Here is a 19,339-nt window from a genome sequence, read left to right on the forward strand (position 1 = left end):
AGCACCTGCAGCGAGTGCCCTGTCTTGTGTGTGTCCTTAGAGATGGACGCACGTGTGTGGGTACAGCCTTTTGTTCCCCTGTGTCGGGCCACCTTCCTTCTGGGTTCACACCTGGTGTCGCCTGGTGGCTGGTGCTGACATAGGGTGGAAAGGAAGTCAGATAGTCTTAGAGGGGACTGGGTGCATTGTGGTGAACACCGAGCTCAGTGCATAGTTGGGCAAGTCTAGTGGAGCAGTGTCAACAGGGCCAAGAGGTGGCCTCTCCTGGTCTCTTAAGGGGTTAGAGGAGGAGCTTGTGGCTGGAACAATTTGAGCAACAGTATCAATAACATGATGTGATGTGATGAGAGGGATCCTTCAGCTCGGAGGTTTTCTTCCCCCAAACCCGTAACCTCAGTCTACATGTAAGAAACAAAACAAATTCAAACTGAGGGACATTCTTCAGAATACCTATGTCTACAAAATACTCCTCAAAACTGTCAAGGTCATAAAACCAAGAAAAGACTGAGCAAATCTTAGACCACAGTAGACTAAGGAGATACGATGTCTGATTGCATCTGGTGCCCTGCATGGGGTCCTGGAAGAGAAAAGGGACCTTAGTGAAACACAAAGTTCAGAGTTTAGTTCAGACGAATGTACCAATGTTGGTTTTTAGTTTCCACAAACTTACTGTGGAAGTGAGAGATGCTGACCCAGGAGGAGCTGGGTGAGGGGTACATGTGAGTTCCCTGTGCTTCCTCTGCAACTGTTCTAGAAAGCTAAAATTCTACCCAAACAAAAAGTTCATTAAAATAAAGCAAGTTTGTTATGCTTATAGGAGAGAGGTGCTGGAGGAAACCCCTCACAAGGAATGGTTGTGGAGACAGGAAACTGGGGATTAACCTCGTCAGAGTCTCACTGGGCCCAAGTTCTCTTCTGAGGCTCTTCAGGGTTCAGGTTTTGGATTTCTTCCTTTTTGCTGTTCATTGAAGGGGTTTTCCTCAGACCTGGTGGGAATGAAGTCACTTATGAGACACCTTCAAGTTGTGTCATTTGGAACCCTGAGGTGGCCTGAAGGAGATACACCATGTTTCTGAGAGGCCAGATTTATTATCAGACAGGCAGACAGACAGAGTGGTTGAGGCAATAAGGAGACCTGCCCATGAAGTTGTTGGTGGGGTCTGCCCTTCTACGAGAAGCAGTTATGAGGTCTCTTAACTCAAGGCCGACTTCTTTCCCACTTACCAGGATTTGCAGATGCTCAGGTTTTCTTATAGCAAAAGCTTCTAAAGGGGCTGCTTCCTCTTCAAAAATGCCTACAGGCTGTAGGATATTGGCCCAGGGAGCATATTTCCTCAAACACCATTGCCTGGAGGAGACGTTCTTTCAACGTCTGAAGGGATTTCTCATCCCCAACCAAGGCTGGGTCAGCAGGTGGAGCTCAGCCAGCCAAGACCACAATGGTGTCACTTGGTGCAAAGGAAAAGGGATAGAAGGAGGCTTTCTGGCCACCCAACCCATCACCTCAAAACTAATGTGGAAATAATGATTCCCTGTTGCAGGCCTAGTCAAGTGGAAAGTCTCCAGTGCAGTTTGCCTTCTCCGCTGGGTAAACGTTAGCCAAGAAGCATCCTATCAGGTGCTGTGTAAGAATGAAAAGTAATTTTTAACATTGATCTACAGAACATATGATAAGGAAGATCAACATATAACAAACGTATTACGTAATTCATAGTTAAGCTGAAGGTTATTATTGCCCTCTATCTTGCATTATATTTTTAAGCTCAAGAGATAAGATTTGTGTTGAGCTGTGTGCCACTCTTGTTCAGTCACTCTAGATTTCCACAGTTCACAAAGACCTCTGTTTCTAGGATTCGTGATCTTAGAAATTTTCCATTTCCTTATGCTTGCTAAAAGCAGTGAGGTCTGCCAGACTTCTTTTTCTCCTCTGGCTATGTGTTCTAAATTTCTTGGAACCAAAGACCTTTGCCCCTGAAATATACATAGAGCCTTTGAAGAGAGCTTTACATAAGCAAGCAAAACTCTTCAGGAACAGGTGTGTGCTGTGGAGGTAAGCTTGAACCAATGTTAACATTTGGCCCCCTAGGGAATTTGATTTCTACCAGTGTCTGTACTTCTGTTGGAGTTTTATAGATTTTTTTGGATGGAGTAGGAGTTGGGGAAGGATGAGAAGAAGAGGAGATAAAGAAAGAAATTGGCTTGATACAGAAACATATCAACTATGTTTTAAGAAGAGAAGGAATGAGTAAGTAGGCAGGAACAAAACCAATCTCAGGTGACTACAGCGCCTCAGAGAGGGGGATCACAAATGAGTTTGTAGGGACCATGTTTAGTGCAATGAGATGGGTCTCAGTAAACACAGGATATAATAAAAAAACAAGCCAGTGACGTAGGGTGATGACGCATGAGGTCCGAGCACCAGCCTCGTTTCATGTGGTCCTTCCTTAAGCAGTCGCTGAAGGGCCGCTTTCCTCTCCATGTTTCCTGAGGCTACTCCTGTACTCACTTCATGTCACTTCCTCCTCTTCCCCATCCGCTGTCACCCACCGTCCTGCTGAGTGAGTGGGCAGATGTGTTATTTGTAGAGTTTACATCCCCCCCCTCCTTAGATTAAAAATTTTTTTTAAAGGATCAAATGACCCTGTATGTACATGGTGTCAATGATGCATTTGGTAATGACGGGTAATCACAACGTGCCACACCACTGAGACAGTCCCTTCTCCTTTCTACTTGGTGGAATCCTACTGAGACTTGTCCTACATTTGTGGCTTTCAAAGCGATAAAAGCTTCCCCACCCCAAATGCTATGTTATACCAGTAATCAAAAAGAGTTACTCGGATCTGTAATTCTCTCAACAGCAGATCACCTCACTTTGCTGAGCCTGTTTCAGTGCCTGTGGCCCTCAGGGGCTCTCCCTGTCCTATTCTCCAGGATGCCCAGTGGACTTCAGGTCAGCAGAGATGAGGGAATCCTTGGCACCCCAACCCCCGCAGGGCTGAAGGCGGCATTGATGCGAGGAAGCCACCCACTGTGTCAGTCTGTGATATCCGTGTTTTCCCTTCTTGTCCTTTGATTTCAGTAATGAACACAAATATACCAAAGGGGAATTCATGGTTGAAGCAAATGATTTTTTATATTAAATGTATTGGGGTGACATTGGTTAATAAGATTACATAGGTTTCAAGTGTACAAGTCTATGACACATGATTCGTATATTGCATTGTGTGCCCACCACCCAAAGTCAAATCATCTTCTGTCACCATATATTTGGCCCCCTTTACTCCTTACTCCCTTCTTCCCTTTTCCTCTGGTCACCACCATACTGTTGTCTGTGTGTATGAGATTTGGTTTGCTTGTTTTTCTTGTTGGAAGCCAGTAAGTACAAAATGCATGAAGGAGTGCTTGAAGGAAATGTTTTAGTCACTATTTCTTGGTAGTAATGGGCAGTTCAGCTGTTACCGCACCGATCAGTTAGCGGCCCTTTAAAATTGAGAGGCAGCTTTCAGGGACATACTCAGTCTGTAGTAGCCAGCAGCTAAGTTCAGCAGCAGCTGGGCTCGGATAGTCAAGAAGTAGTAAACTAGACACTTAGGAGAACAAAAGGTAAAATTAATGGGAAAGAATGGTCAGAACTGAGAGTTAGATCAGAGAATTAGCACTTTTTGTTAAGATTAAATAAAAGTACAGCAGTATTCTCACTGATCATATTTTCAGTGCTTCACCTTTAAGTTCCTTAATCCTCACATTTCTAACAACACAGCCCATTGCTTTAGTGCTGAGAGGCTCCTGCCCAGCTTGCTCTTCAGAGCTCTGCTGATGGCTGTTTTCTTTCAAGGTCAACGGTATTTGAGTTATGTGTGAGGGTGTCTGCACCGACTTAACCTTCGACTTTCAGGTCAACAACTGTAGATCTTGTATGAAATACTGAAGAAATGTCTTGAATTATGACATGCATGTATCACAAAATAGCTAACACTACCGAAGGAAAGCAGATGATGTGATTTGTTTTGACTTTTCAGTTCTTTAATGCAGTAGAAGTCACTCTGAAACAAATGTGAAATACACATTAGCTATAGCTGTATTGCTAGGATCAGCTATAAGGTGACAATGGAATACAGGCATTTTTAAAAAAAAGAAAGGTAGCCCTAACCGGTTTGGCTCAGTGGCTAGAAGTCACTCTGAAACATAAATGTGAAATACACATTAGCTATAGATGTATTGCTAGGATCAGCTATAACGTGACAATGGAGTACAGGCATTTTTTAAAAAAGAAAGGTAGCCCTAACCGGTTTGGCTCAGTGGATAGAGTGTCCGCCTGTGGACTGAAGGGTCCCAGGTTCGATTCCGGTCAAGGGCATGTACCTTGGTTGCAGGCACATCCCCAGTATCCCCAGTAGGGGGTGTGCAGGAGGCAGCTAATCAATGTTTCTCTCTCATCGATGTTTCTAACTCTCTATCCCTCTCCCTTCCTCTCTGTAAAAATCAATAAAATATATTTTTTTTAAAAAAGAAAGGTATATTGTTTCTTAATAATTAGATCTTGCTTACTGCCTTACTTAATGTTACCAATCAGGAAAACAAAGTAGTTTCAAGTTTGTATGCAAAAAGCATTTAGGATATATTTCTAAAGGAATCTCAGTAATATTTCTTTAGCCTTTTGCCCTCCTTTAACTGAGGCTGGAGCTATACTTTCTATTTTTAAATTGAAGTATTTATTTTAATTGACATGTAACATTATATTAGTTTTGGGTGTATAACATAATGAGTCAATATTTGCATATATTATGAAATGACCACCACAAATCTAGTTACCATCTGTCACCACACGATTACAAATTTTTTTTGTGTGATGAGAACTTTTAAGATCTATTCTCAGCAACTTTCAAATATACAATACAGCATTATTAACTATAGTCACCAGGCTGTCCATGACAGCTGCATGACTTATTTTGTAAAGGGAAATTTGTACCTTTTGACCACCTTGGTACAAACTTTTCTCTTAGCCTTTTGGTAAAAGAATTGAAGTGATTTTTGTCCTGGTCTGAGAAGTGGCAGCAAAGAGGGTACCTAGTGATTGATGACTCCGAGGTAGTGATGAGCCGAGCTGTGTCCCATGTCAGGCTGCTCCCTGATGACAGAGGGGAGTCCTGTGGGAAAGACCATGTTGCCCAGAGGAGCACAGGGGCTCCTATTTGTGTGCAAACTTATTCTGAGTTGAGAAGTCTCAATGACCTAAGGAAAGATTTTCATGCAACACACTATCCCTCAAAACATCATTGTTTATGGGCATTTTTTTTTCCCTAAGTGAAAGCTCTTTTGCTGAGTGGCAAAAGTGTTCTCAGAACAAACAAACCTCTCAGCTCTGGCACATTCGGCCCATTTTGCTCTCCACCCTTCAGCTCCCTCCTGGGGGTTGGAGACCTGATAGCCCGGCTGAAGTTCCAAGCTCCCCGTGGCCACGCTGCCTGTCGGTGGGGTGCCTGGTCATGCCAGGGGGAAAAAAAAAGGAAAAAGAAAGGGTAGGCAGGCCTAGGTGAGGTCATCCCAACAAAGGTTAATAGTTGGGTGGTGACACCTCCTCACACGACTGGACAGAAAATGCGGGGCAGCTGGGCCGAGCTTGCTCCCAGCTGCCTGTCACGGTACTGGGAGTAAGAGGTGACCTATTTATTTTTAGAAGGGGACAGTCATAATAACTCAGCTCTTAGCTTCATTCACGGCAGGCAAGAGCGTTGGAAGTTTGTAAACACCTACTTTCTGAGTAAGGGAGGAGTGCTTTTTTTTTCCAAAAAGGAAAGAACTTGACTACTGGGATTTTCCCTCCTGTGGTCGCGTTAGAGTGGAGAAGAAACCTTGGGCACGGACGTGCTGCAGCCTTCTCCCCTCTCTTTGCGTTTTTAAAGGGCAGACATGCCTGAAGGTGAGGACTTGGGACCAGACAAAAGGTAATTACATTATATATTTACTTCTTCTTCAGTCTAGTTCATTTGCTAGTTCTCTTTAAAAAAATATTATGACTACTTTTAAATGAAAATAAAAAAGAATTAGAATGTAATTCCTTAACTCCAGAAAACTGAATTTTCTTTAGCAGGAAAGAGACATAAAATTAACTTAATGTACCCTTAGAAACATATGTAAATAAGTGTTTTTCTTCAACGAGGAAGTGATGGTGTGAAATTTTAAAAAGTATTTCTTCCTACAATGTAAAGTCTATTTGAATTTTTTGATGTTTGATTTTTAACTTTAGATGATAGTTCTTGAAAATCTAAGCTAGTGAACATTTTGTAAAATATTTGCATTTTAAAGACTTGTTGAATATTTTATAAAGGTTAAGTATTAAACTAATATACCAGTTTTGATATTACAACACTTAAACAAACAAACCACAGTTCTTATCTTTTAAAATGTGCTCAGTTGAAGCCCATATGCAGAACATTAATTGTATCAATGTTTTTACTAATATCTGGCTCTAAGGAGAGGGGAGGGAGATGGAAAAGAAAACAGGCAATTATTCCTCTATCACAGGTGCCCATATCAAAGGTCTCATTTCTAGCCCCATTGCTGTATTAACAACATTTGTATGAATCAGTTTCATTGGAATTCTAATTCGGGTCATGGAAATTCAGATATGAAGAAATAGAAAGAAAACAAAGCAGAAACAAACTCACAAATACAGAGAACAAACTGATGGTGGCCAAATGGGAAGGGGGTGGAGGGGCTGGGTGAAAAAGGTTTAGGGATTAAGAAGTGCAAATTGGCAGTTACAAAACAGTCACAAGATGTAAAGAACAGCCTAGGGAATACAGTCAGTCAATAGTATTGTGGTGACTATGTATGGTGCCAGGTGGGTGCTGGACTTGTCAGCATGACCACTTCCTAAGTTACGTAAATGTCTAACCATTATGGCTGTGTACCTGAACTAATATAACATGGAATTGCAATGGGAAAAATAAATACATTTAAAGCTGTTTAAAAAGGAAAAGGGGCTGTTGACAATTTTATGGTCAAAAAAGGTGGAAACTGGTAGCTCTGTATGAACAGGGGTACCAGTGTTTTTGTTGTTATTTTCTGTAAGGTAAGCCCTTTTCAGCCATGGTTATATGATGTAGTATGTGTGTGTGTGCTTGTGTATGTGTATTGTCTGTGCTGATTGTAATGAGTTGTAATTGTGTCCTTAAAAGCTACTTCTCTCTGTAGCTTTCTAGTTTTAATTTTCACCCAGATTTCTTCCCAGGACAACAAATGGGGACATTAAGTTGATATTTAATTGGATAATAAAACAACTTTCTATATAAAATGAGACCTTAAATCAAGTCCTTGAGGAGAGCATTTATAAAAGTGCCTAGATTTAGGACAGGGGCTAGCCAACTAGTTTAGAAAACATTTTCAGAGAAATGTAAATGTCAGCCTTGGTTTTGAGATGATGGGCTTGATCTACCTGTATTGTGTGTATCACCTCCCTCCCACTCCCACACCCCATGGTAGTCAGCACTTCTGAAGGCAGCACTTTCTCCTTTTCTCTTAGCATCTTGGCATTCCCACCAGCTCTCTGCATAGAAATTTGCACAGAATAGGCATTTTGAATAAATGCTTGTTGAATGGGGTTTTTCATAGACCACTACAACAAATACCTAGGGTGCCTGATTATTTTAGACATTGAAGGGAGAGATTTGGCAGAAATGTAAGAAGGGTTGCCTTAATGAAATGGAACATCATCACAATTCAATAATAATTAATTGTAGATAATTACAAATATTTTGAACTAATAGTTTGTGATGTTTAACGACAAACATAGATTGTTTTAAGAAGAATTTGTTTAATTGGTTACAGAGGACACACAGACAAGAGGGGAAAAAATCTATCTAATAATTATTATTATTACCAAGGACTGATAATATATTTGCTAAAAATGGGAAACTCCCTCTCACTCCTTTGAAGTAATATACCCCCACTTCCCACTGTCTTATTTTGATGAGCTAACTCCCTGCTCTGAACAGTTTATGGTTTTCTATACAATAAGCTTTGCTTCGTATGTTTGTTTTCCCCCCATCTATGCAGAAAGTTAGAGAGGGTACCCTGGACAGGGTGAACGTTGGGAGCCAGGCTGGAAATAAAATGTTACTCTCGAGAGGGAGTTTTACTCTTGCTAAATTTGAGATGAAGTGCCACTGGAAGACTCCTCGGATGCCACGGGTAAAAGAGAAATAACTATAAGTGGCGGGTTGCTGACCACACTTGCTATTAAGGCCTGAGAGCTGCAGGCCACGGTGGAGTCTCACACGCAGCTTCTTCATGTTACCTCGGTCCCGTTTTGGACTTTGGGGCCCTGAATTGCTCTGGAACGGTCAGGGAGCAAACTCTGAATGTAGTGCTTTCAATAAGTGGAAACCAAATGACATGAAGCTTCATGCATGTGCGGGGGCACCCTGTGCCAGCCGCTCTGTGCCTCACGGCCAGCCTTTTCCCCTCACCAAGTGTGTCCGAGAGCACGCCTGCTGGGACCTCCTCCTCCCTGTTAGCTTGTCCCCAGTGATAAATACTCTGGTAACAACCTCCAAAGGCTCTGTCCCAGTTTCAAGGTCAGGGGATGCAGGGAGAGGGTGTGAAAGAATGCCATTCTGTAGCAGACTAAGGGAGGCAGAAACCCAAGCAGGAAGCTGAAGAAGAAGGAAAAAAGTGGGGGCAGCCCCCAGGATCAAGAAATACGAGGAAAATTAGACCCTGGCCAGAGCCTGGCTCTACGTGGTCCCTCGTTCCATCAGATTTGGAGCTTCACCGTGGAGGCAGCAGTGCACGCCCTTGATGTGGTTAGTACCTGCATGTGGTTGGTTAGTACCTAGATGTGGTCAGTACATGGATGTGGTTAGTACCTGGATGTGGTTAGTATCTGGGTGTGGTTAGTACCTGGATGTGGTTAGTACCTGGGTGTGCTTAGTACCTGGATATGGTTAGTACCTGGATGTGGTTAGTACCTGGATGTGGTTGGTTAGTGCCTGAATGTGGTTAGTACCTGGGTGTGCTTGGTAGCTGGGTGTGCTTAGTTCCTGGATGTGGTTAGTACCTGGATGTGGTTGGTTAGTGCCTGAATGTGGTTAGTACCTGGATGTTGTTAGTACCTGGGTATGGTTAGTACCTGGGTGTGCTTGGTTAGTACCTGGGTATGGTTAGCACCTGGGTGTGGTTAGTACCAGGATGTGGTTAGTAACTGGGTGGAGGGATGTGGACAGGTAAAACATTCCCTTTTCCAGCTGCCAGCAAGGGGGATGGACCCCAGCTACCACGACTGAGTTCTGAACGTGTCTTATAGAAGCACTTCCACGCGAGGTCATCATGTGCACACACTCGCTGTGTATGTGTTTATCAAGTGCGGCACCTAAGCCAGTGGCTACACCAGGTGGTAGGGTGCGGGGTTCGGCCCCTGCTCTCATGGAGCATACAGTCTGAATGGGGGAGACAGACACTTAACACGTTGAGAAATAAGGGCTAAGATCTTTTCAAAGGGTACTGTGGGCGACTCCCTGGCGTGTGTGTGGTATGAAAGAGTAGTTCAGAGGCCTCTCCGAGGAGGTGCCCTGGGCACTGGGATGTGAGGAGCTGGCCATGAGAGGATGTGAGAAGGGGGTGCTTTAGAAGAGGCCCCAGCATGAGTTCAGACCCTGAGAGGGGGATAAATTGCCGCCTATAGGAACAGAAAGGCAGGCGTGGAGAGCAATGAGCAGGAAAAGGCCTGGCCGGGCCCACGGCATCTCATAGGCCAGAGTGGGAGGGTAGATGCCAGTCAAGGTGGTGAGACATCATTCGAGGGTTTGAAGGAAGGGTTTGGGGTGAGGGTGGGGCCACCTAAATCCTTCAGAGACATTATGAGGTAACATGCTTTTGTGAGTCGGACTGAGAACTTCAGCACCATTGATCACCTCTCATGGAAATGTGGAATCTGAGGTGTAAAAGTGCTAAGTTTGGGAACATAACTAAGTCCACAGTTGGAAATTAGGTGGATGTGCATTTCAGAAATCAGTATAAATTACCCATCATGAAAACCTAAGCATTGAGGCTGATACAGTGGAAGTTCAAAGACAGTGTGGGGTCACCCATTGGGTGACAGATAACTGGGTCCCCTGCGTGGCCTCCCAGGCCTTTCATAGGTGCTTGAAATCATGACAGAAAGAGAACCATTTTATACAGTGAGTCTGACCATTGGGTGATCTGGGGGGTGGGCTCTGAGTGTGTGACAGGCCCCACTGTCGTTCTTTTTTGGACAGGTTTCTCAGGTCCACGGTGAGGGAGGGCAATTTGGAGTCTTCTCACCATGGAACCGGGAAAGAGCACTGCTGGAGGCCCCTGGGAGGATCACAGAGAGCAGCTGGTCTTTAGATTGTTCAAAGTACCTGCTTATGCTCCAGGCAAATCTCATATTTAACCAATAAGTAGAATATCATCGAAAGGACAATATGCGGTTTTAGTGGTGAAGAAGCAAAATATTGGCTGTTACTGTAGGATTCTCTAAAGCATGGTTATTTGACTTGTCATATAACATAGTAAAAACCTAAAACCTCTATTGGAAAAGGCCACTGAGCTTCTAAAGCTGTACCTCTGCAGTGGCGATCTCGTTTGCTCACAGATCTTTCTGCTCTGCTCTTGAGTGGCGAGGTTCCATCTGGGCTCTGGGTATTCGAAGGGCCATCTTATTTAAGAAAACCGAAGCCCTTTGAAGGCACATGGCCTAGTTAGTATTTGAAAATGGCATTAGCAATTGCATTGGATTTTATTCTTGGAGGATTTAAAAGAAATTGATTTAAATATAGTTTTTAATCCAGATGTTTTCATAATTCAGGTTGGCCTGATGAGAGTCTTAATTTTACATTGTTGATGAAGCTTATCCTTTGATGATACTATTTCTTTAAAATATGAGATGAGGCTAGGACAGTGATGGCGAACCTATGACACGCGTGTCAGAGGTGACACGTGAACTCATTTTTTTGGTTGATTTTTCTTTGTTAAATGGCATTTAAATATATAAAATAAATATCAAAAATATAAGTCTTTGTTTTACTATGGTTGCAAATATCAAAAAATTTCTATATGTGACACGGCACCAGAGTTAAGTTGGGGTTTTTCAAAATGCTGACTCGCTGAGCTCAAAAGGTTCGCCATCACTGGGCTAGGAGAACCCTCACCAAGAAACCCAACCAGCACGCCCCACCTCAAGCTTTAGGTGAGATGGGTTTCCATGAGCAAGCCTACTTCAGCTTTTGTATGTCTGAAAAAGTCCTTACGCTGCTTTTGGCTTTGAAGAAGGCACAGAGAGGCGGAAGTTCACACAGCCATGGAGTGAAGGGCTTGCTATTCAAAGGCAGGCGGCTGACTCCTGAGCCTGCGCAGTTAGACACATACATAGTCATATGGTGGTGACACACGGGGTGGTTCTGAGGCTCAGATAGGTCAGTATGTTTGGCACAAGGGAGAAAGGAAAGAGTGGCTGGAGATGAGTGGAGAGGAATGGAGGACCCCGTGGTTGGGCCTTCTTGGTAGTGGTGTGCTGGTCTCTGGGGGAGGGGAAGCCCTTATCTTAGCTTTTGTTGATTCCTCTTCAAGACACCCCCAGGAGATCGCTGAAAGTGGAGCTGGGAAAGGTGCACAGAACTGGTTCTGGAAAGCCTGTGGGGGTCAGCTCCAGCTTACCAAGGACTGTGGCTCCAGCTCACAAAGACTGTACTTTGATAGAGTTAGCATTTCCTTCCAGCATTGCTGCATCTTCTTCATTGACTCGTCCTGAGGGCATACGAGCCATTCAGGAAAGGCTTGTTGAAGGAACGAATGCCTTATTTTTCTTCCATCTTCCAGCACAGTCTTGGAAAATGTCTCTCAAGCATAGGAACTGTTTACCACTTTTGAAATCCTCTTTTGACCCAGCTGGGCTAATATTTGAAATTGATTAAGAATTCTAATCTGTCCTTGCTGCCGGAGGTTGTTTGTGTCCGATGTCTTAATCGCCAGCTAACAAGCAGCATGCTTCCCAAACCCTTGTGGCTCCCCAAGCCCCTGTTCAAGCTGATCTCTAGTTTATAAAGCAGGTGACTGATTTTTGTCATCCCTAAAATGTGATGGAGGTCTCTTTAGTTTCCCACACCAAAGGAGGCCTATAGCTGCTGTGTGTTGGGCCATGGGAAGAGCTGTCCCCGGCCTGTCCCAGGGCTGCCAACAGAAGCTGTCCCTAAGAGGAAAAGTCCATTGTGTGGGCTTTCCTTACTCCCAGCCTTTTGTCCCTTCATGGGCAACTCGTGTCTAGATCCACCCGGTTGTCTTGCTTCTTCTCACTGTGTAAATCTGGGTCCCACAGAAGGTATGTGAGCTCAAGGGCTTGCCCGAGGGGCAAATCTCATACACAATGTTGTTTTCCCACTTGGAGAAATAAAACAGTACCTGTAGGGGAAAAATGAATATAAAGAAGAAAGGACCGCCCTGGCCGGTGTGGCTCAGTTGATTGAGTGTAGTCTGATGCACCGAAAGGTCTCCGGTTCATTCCCGGTCAGGGCACATTACCCAGATTGCACGTGCAATTCCCAGTCCGGGTGCATATGGGAGGCAACCAATCTATGTTCCTCTCTCACATCAATTTTTTTTCTCTCTCTCCATCTCTCTCTCTCTCAAAAAATAAATAAATCAAAATAAATAAATAAATAATTTTTTAAAAAAGAAGAAAGGATCAACTGGTATCTTACTGCCCTAAAATAATATTTGTTTTCAAGTATTTCCTTGGACAGATGTTTTTGGCAAAGTTACAATAATTATATATGATATATACAGTTTTTTAAATCCTCACCTGAGGATATGTTTATTGATTTTTAGAGAGAAATATATATATATTAGAGAGGGAGAGAGATAGAGACAAACATCAATGCTAGAGAGAAACATTGATCAGTTGCCTTCTATATACACACCCAACTGGGGATTGAACCTGAAACCTTTTTTTTTTTTTTTTTGGCGTACAGGACATCGCATCAACCAGCTGAGCCACCTGGCCAGGGCTGATATATACAATTTTGTATGCTGCTTTATTTTTCTCTGGAGCATTTCCCAATGGCCTCTAACATCTGGAAGCATTTTTTAATGTCTGCAAAATATTCTACCCTTTGGTTTTTTTCCATATATAGTATTAATATATTATTGAAAATTGTTTTTGCCATATTGCCCAGCTGGCATGGCTCAATGGTTGAGCATCGACCTATGAACCAGGAGGTCACGGTTTGATTCCCAGTTCAGAGCACGTGCCTGGGTTGCAGGGTCTATCCTCAGTGTAGGGTGTGCAAGAGGCAGCCAATCAGTGATTCTCATTACTGATTCAATTTTATCTCTCTCTCCCTCTCCCTTTCTTTCTGAAATATATATGTATATTTATTTATTTATGGTAAAACTTTCTATCTGGCTTCCTCGCCTAAAAAAAATTGCTGACCATATATGGTGACAGGAGAAGATTTGACTTTGGGTGGTAAGCACACAGTGCAATATACAGATCTTATAACATAGAAACCCACACCTGAAACCTATATGATCAATGTCACCCCAATAAATTTAATAAGAAAAAATTGCTGACCAATGACATCTCTTTCTAATAGAGAAATGTATAGTTTCTTGATGAATATACTTACTTATATAGAATAACTTTCCATTTCTTTGAAGTTCACATCTTAAGGCATAAACACTTACCTGTTTCATCCATTGTGTAGAGTGACCCTAGGCATGGCCTTTGGAATTAGGCAAAGCTATTTCCAATCCTGGCTGCAGATCCCAGCCTCACCATTTACTAGCTGGGTGACCTTGGGAAAGTTTCTTAATCTTGCTTAATCTTGCATTTTGTTTACCAGTAAAATGGGGTTAATAATACTTTATAGACTTATTTTATAGCTTAAATATAGCAATCCACGTTAAATATTTACTTTATTTAATACCTCATTGTAAGTCCTCAAAAAGCAGTTACAGTGGGGCCTTGACTTACGAGTGTCCCGACTAACGAGTTTTTTGAGATACCAGCTGTCTCTCGGCCGATTTTTTGCATTGAGTTGACAGAGTAATTTGAGTTAACGAGCTCGGTCTCGGAACAAATTAAACTCGTAAGTCAAGGCCCCACTGTAATAGTAATAATATTTATGTAAGTTACACATTGCCTTAAACACTACTAAATAGGTCACTTTGAGTGAAAACACCTTACCATCTGTGGCCTAATCCTTGTGAATATCCTGATTATCCATAATGTGTGTGGAAGGTCCTCTGTGTGTGCCATCCATCCGCTCTCACTAGATGGTGTTCTCAACCAGGGTCGAAGCAGAATTGCCCAGTGCATGCTGGTTGGTCTGATCTGGATGGTTTGCGTGTTCTTCACATTTGGAATACGGCCACGAGGGGCATGTGTTTGGTTCACATTGTTTTTATCCTTCGTAGGACTGCTTTAACCCAGGTGAGCTTGAGTGTTGTGCCACAGACCCGTGTTAAGTGAACGTACCTCTTCTAGCCGGAAGCAAGGCTGTCTGCCCAGTGCAGCTGACAGTGAGCCGAGTATCCACAGGAGGAAGTTCAGGTTCAGGGCATGTGTGTATCTCTTGTCCAGTTGGTTTGTTTTAATCTTATGAGCACCGTGAATCTTCTAAGTGATCGTATTTCCATCTCTGATATAGTCACCGGGAGATAAAATGGCAGCTCACTTCTAGCAAGTGTCTGGAATCCTTTGGAATGCATTTTTGTATACTCTTCCCCTGGGTTTATGTTCTTTCCCATCAGGCCCTTCAGCGCCATTCCCGGTGGGGCCACTCCCTCCCCCCATGGCTGTAATAGCTGTGTGCTAAGGCATCCAGCGAAGAGACCCAGTGTGGGGGTGACACCACCCCAGGCTCTGCCCCCAAGCTCTGGGCCCTGGGTGGGCTGCACTTCCTGGGTGAAGGTCCTCCATTTATGCAGGTGCACCTGGCAGGCCAACAGGCTCTGCTCCCTTCTGTGTTTATTTCATTCCTTGTTTTCTATAAACTTTTATAAGCCACTTAAAGTTCTTTAAGGAAGGAAATGAGATAAAATAATTACCAAGAAATAGCCTCGGCCACTTGCAAGTTAAATATGTACCTATATGTGGAGAAACCGAAAATGAAGTCTTCCATTCACCTGGTTTCTAACTTAGGACAAGGGGACAGAAGCGATTCCGTTCTAGAGAAGGTCAGTCACAGTGAGATAGGGTGAGAGGAAGACAATGCTTGATGTTGTGCTTGAGAAGCATCGGCTTGCAATACCCACAGAAAGGCTGCTTTGAAAATCAGGAATTGTCTTCAGCAGTCCAACTTCTCCTTCGGCTCAAATCCAGGGATTTCAGTTTGTCTCTGGGGCTGGTTGGCCACATGGCAGCCTAGTAAGAATGTGTACGAACCAGCCCAAACTCAGAGGAAGGACCTTCAGGCAGAAGTGAGTTAAAACTCTGTCAATGTTTTTTCAGCTGTTCTTGTGAAATCACCAGTAAACTCTGAATGGGAAAATAAAAATGACCTCCTGGGGGAATATTGGCTTCTGGGTCTTTGGCCGGAGTAATATGACCTCATCCAGTGTCTCCTCTGCGTGAGATGCAATCAGGCAGAAACGGTTCCAACCCTGATCTGCTCTTACCTGTATTTCTTCTGATTTTTCTCATACTCTCATTCATCTGTTCTAACCTCTTTGCTCCTCCTGTACCTTCACACCACGCACCTCCACCACCTGCTTGTCTGTGAATCCACATTGGCAAAGGCTGGAGGCAAAACCTAGATGTAGTAATGCATGGCAGTCCATCTAGGTCACAAAGTGTCCTGATGCAGAAGTTGGGAAACAGTGGGAGGGTCCCAGCTGTCCCTGGGAGACACACACAAGTTTAGGTGGTGGTCAAGAGGGCAGTGTTGTTGCCCGTCTTAAAAAGAGGTTCCTGTCAATCTGCCAGGCCCCTCACCTCCCCAGCTATAGCCTCATTTTTTGCAGGATTGGCCTGCCCTGGGTGTGATTGTCACCCCGCTGGGTAAATGCCACGTAGGGAGCTCTTAAGGGTGTTGCTGTGTAGTTTCTGCAGTTTCTGGGGAGGAATCCAGAGTGTGAGTTCTTTGTCTTGGACCGGGGACTGCACTTGTGAATGTACATGTGGGAAGAGGTGAGGGAAAGGCTCGAACCCCCCCAAACCCCCTCTCTGTGTATGAGGGGTGCTGTGCTTCAAGGGTGGAGACTGGTGCTCAGACACCCACACGGGGTGGTGCCTGAGGAGGAGGGAGTGTCACGCAGTAATTACCATCATGATGTGGCCTCTGGCTGGCTGTAAACAGAACAAGCAGCCGCGCACAAACACTGCTCGGTGACTCAGGAGGGACATCTCAGGGTGCTGTTTTGGTTGAACTATAGGCAAGTGCTGTATTGTGAAAAGAAAACAAACCCATCTATTATCTTCAAATTATGCCTATAAAAATTAAACGTGTAAATTCCATCTTGAGACAAGGTGAGGGGATTACAAAGGTGTTTGTATGTTTTGGAAATTACTAGTGTCTATGTCTTAGAGCGTTCTAGGCAGGACCACAGATTATGTGGCATTTGTATGTTTAAACATGGCTCGTTTTTCTCAGAAGTTAACAAAAGTGTTTCTGGAGTAGCTTGTAATGTGAGTGGTGGTTAACTTGCCTTCCAAAGTAGTTAAACTGAACATGAATTCTACATAGCTGTAATTTTTCATAGTTTTCAAAATGTGGGAGACTTTCTTTGAGAAGTATATTTGTTTTGCAAAGGAAGGCTTTGAGGTGTGGACTTTGTTGTAAAAGGAATACATACGTAGATTAGTTATAAACCTAGAATGAACCCACTTGCTTGCTGAAACAAGAAGAGATTTGCTCAATAAACTAAAATACAACAGACATTGACGTAGACGATAAAGGAAGTAGCTGATAATCCCTTTTTTGGGCACAGCAGAGGGGAAAATGGGAAGCTGTTGTGTTCCATAAGGCAGGTGTGACGGTTTGATGGCAAATGGCTTCATTCTTTTGTGCCAACTCCTATAAACTGGAAATGGTGCCTGGGGTTCTGAGAAGGATTATGGGGCCCCGTTGAGAAGGTTCTGGAAAGAATGTTATGACAAATTAGTGTGACCTGCCATGCTTGGAGATGGTTATGTGAGTGAAGCACACTGTGCCAAGGTGAAGATGGGGAGTGGGGTTGGGGAACAGTGGGAGAAGAATCTGTTTGTTTTATTTTGAAAGACCCTAAAAGTTTTCAACGATATTAATGGCACCTTGACTCCCCCCAACCCCATTAGTTACCAGTATCCGGAAGCTTGACAGGGTAGAAACTTCCCCTAGGGAAAATCTGAAGGTTAGATGCCTCTTTGCTAAATCCTGGATAAACTTCTAGGGCAAGGATTATTTTAAGATCAGAGGGAAACCTTTCTCCTTGTACTACTTTACAAGTCAAAGCTGGCATTTAACATCTTCACCAGAAACCTGACAAGAAGTTGTGTGCTTCTGTTTCATTTATGATTAGTAATAGGACCGTTTTTCAGCCCACGACTGTTAAATAGGCGTGGGCGGTTGATGGGCTGGGGCTGGAAAGACCTGGAAAGGTCTGATCTGGTGCTACTCCATCGTGCCTGTGCCTGCTTTCTCACCTGGAAAATGGGGGCATTTGCTCACATTGTCAGATTGTAGTGAGGATTACAGATACTACGATGAAGCTCCTGATACAGTTCCCAGCACTTGGTATGTACACAATACATGGGAGGTGTTGTTGTAGAAGCTCTTTGAAAGGTTCTCAGTCAGCTTGTTGGGATAATCTCTCCATCACTGCTGTACAGGACTCGGCTGAAGCCCATGACACCCTGAACCTAGCAGACCAGTGCAGCCTGGAGGCCACATCCAGCCTACAGCCTGTTTTTGTCAATTAAATTTTGTTGGAACACAGCTGTGCTCTTTCATTTTCATATTGCCTGTGGCTGTCCTCGAGCTGTAATGGCAGAGTTGAGTACAGAGACTGGATGGTCAACACAGCCAAAAATATTTGCTGTCTGGCCCTTTCCAGAAAATGTTTGTCTACCCTGACTCTAGTATATATCTGCTTCCATATTTGAGTTGTGTGTTTACCAAGTCAGATTTATTCACAAATCTCATTATACCTATTATTGTTGCTACTGTAATTGCATCATTCTAATTATAAATTATGTAAACGGATGAAATAGGAGATCAAAAAGAGAATTGTTGTGGGAGATTCTGCTGTTTGTTCCCAAATACCCACCTTCCCTTCCTTTGGTAATAGAATCTCAAGTTTCAGCTGGATGATGGCCACTGGTAATTGATTGATTTACATTTCCTAGGCTCTCTTGCAGCTAGGCATGGCCATGTGACCCTGTTCCAGCCAGTGGGAAGTAGGCTGAAGCTTTGCATGCAACTTACAGGCCATGACTTTCAGGGAAACCAGAGTGCCCTCCTGATCCCTTTTCCCCTTCCTGCTGGCTGTGACCAAGGATGGGGGTGGCAGGAGCTGAGTAACTATCTTGGACTGTGGGATGGAAGTATGATGTTGAGAGTATCCGGGCAACAAGATAAAGCGAGCCTGTATCTCCAACATTATGGAGAGCCCATATAGCCCAGGACCACTCTGCTCTACTGCACATGAGAGAAAAATGAAGTGGTGTCTTGTTTAAAACATTGCCACTTTGACATTTAAAACAATAGGTCAACTTCTATCTTAGTACATAACAGCTGTTGACCTCTATGAAAACTAATTGAATGCATTGGTGAGAGCCAGGAATGGCAAGTTGCTAATAAATCTTGCTGTTTTTTTTAAAAAGTGGACAAAACAACTCAAAAGATTGATGGAGGGGTGAGCATAAGAATGATCCTTTATATGGGTTGTTTGACTTACTCAATTCTTCTCTTTAAATAAACTAGGGAGCATAGATAATTCATGGGGAGTTTATTTTATGCAACACCACCAATCTCTATTCCACACCCTAAATCAGTTCCCACTGCACATATACGTAAGTTAACATTTATTGGATTGAGTTGAATGCTCAGTTTTTTGTTAGTCCCCAGTTAGCATTCAAGTTATTCCCCAAATATAAGAATATTCACACTTATTTCTTGTTAATATGGTTTGGAATTAATGGACAATCTGTATATCCTAGATAAAAGAAGGGAGAAATTATCTAATATTGGAAAAGCAGCTTAAAATTGACCATTGTTGGCAATATATAAGGATATGATAGCCCTTTTAAACCCCATGGTGAAAATCTGAGAAAGGGGGATTTAACTACTCCCAGGTGATTAGTCCCTGAAGCTTAGCGCCCCCCCCCCCCCCCCCCCCC

At 43.4% G+C, this 19,339-nt stretch overlaps 1 protein-coding gene across 2 annotated transcripts in view; it reads left to right on the forward strand.

The window, feature by feature from the left end:
• FAM134B (family with sequence similarity 134, member B) overlaps positions 1 to 19,339 on the forward strand; it is a 101,304-nt gene that overhangs the window by 57,732 nt on the left and 24,233 nt on the right. Inside the window, exon 1 of one of the 2 annotated variants that reach the window (XM_005874487.2) lies at positions 5,406 to 5,945. The exons of the other annotated variant lie outside the window; for it this stretch is intronic. Coding sequence (XP_005874549.1) covers positions 5,911 to 5,945 — 35 coding nt within the window. The 5' untranslated portion in view covers positions 5,406 to 5,910. Of the gene's footprint in view, positions 1 to 5,405; positions 5,946 to 19,339 lie in introns of those variants that run through there. 2 annotated transcript variants of the gene reach the window in all.

The sequence above is a fragment of the Myotis brandtii genome, unplaced genomic scaffold (assembly GCF_000412655.1).
Source record: "Myotis brandtii unplaced genomic scaffold, ASM41265v1 scaffold440, whole genome shotgun sequence".
NCBI classification, from domain to species: domain Eukaryota; kingdom Metazoa; phylum Chordata; class Mammalia; order Chiroptera; family Vespertilionidae; genus Myotis; species Myotis brandtii.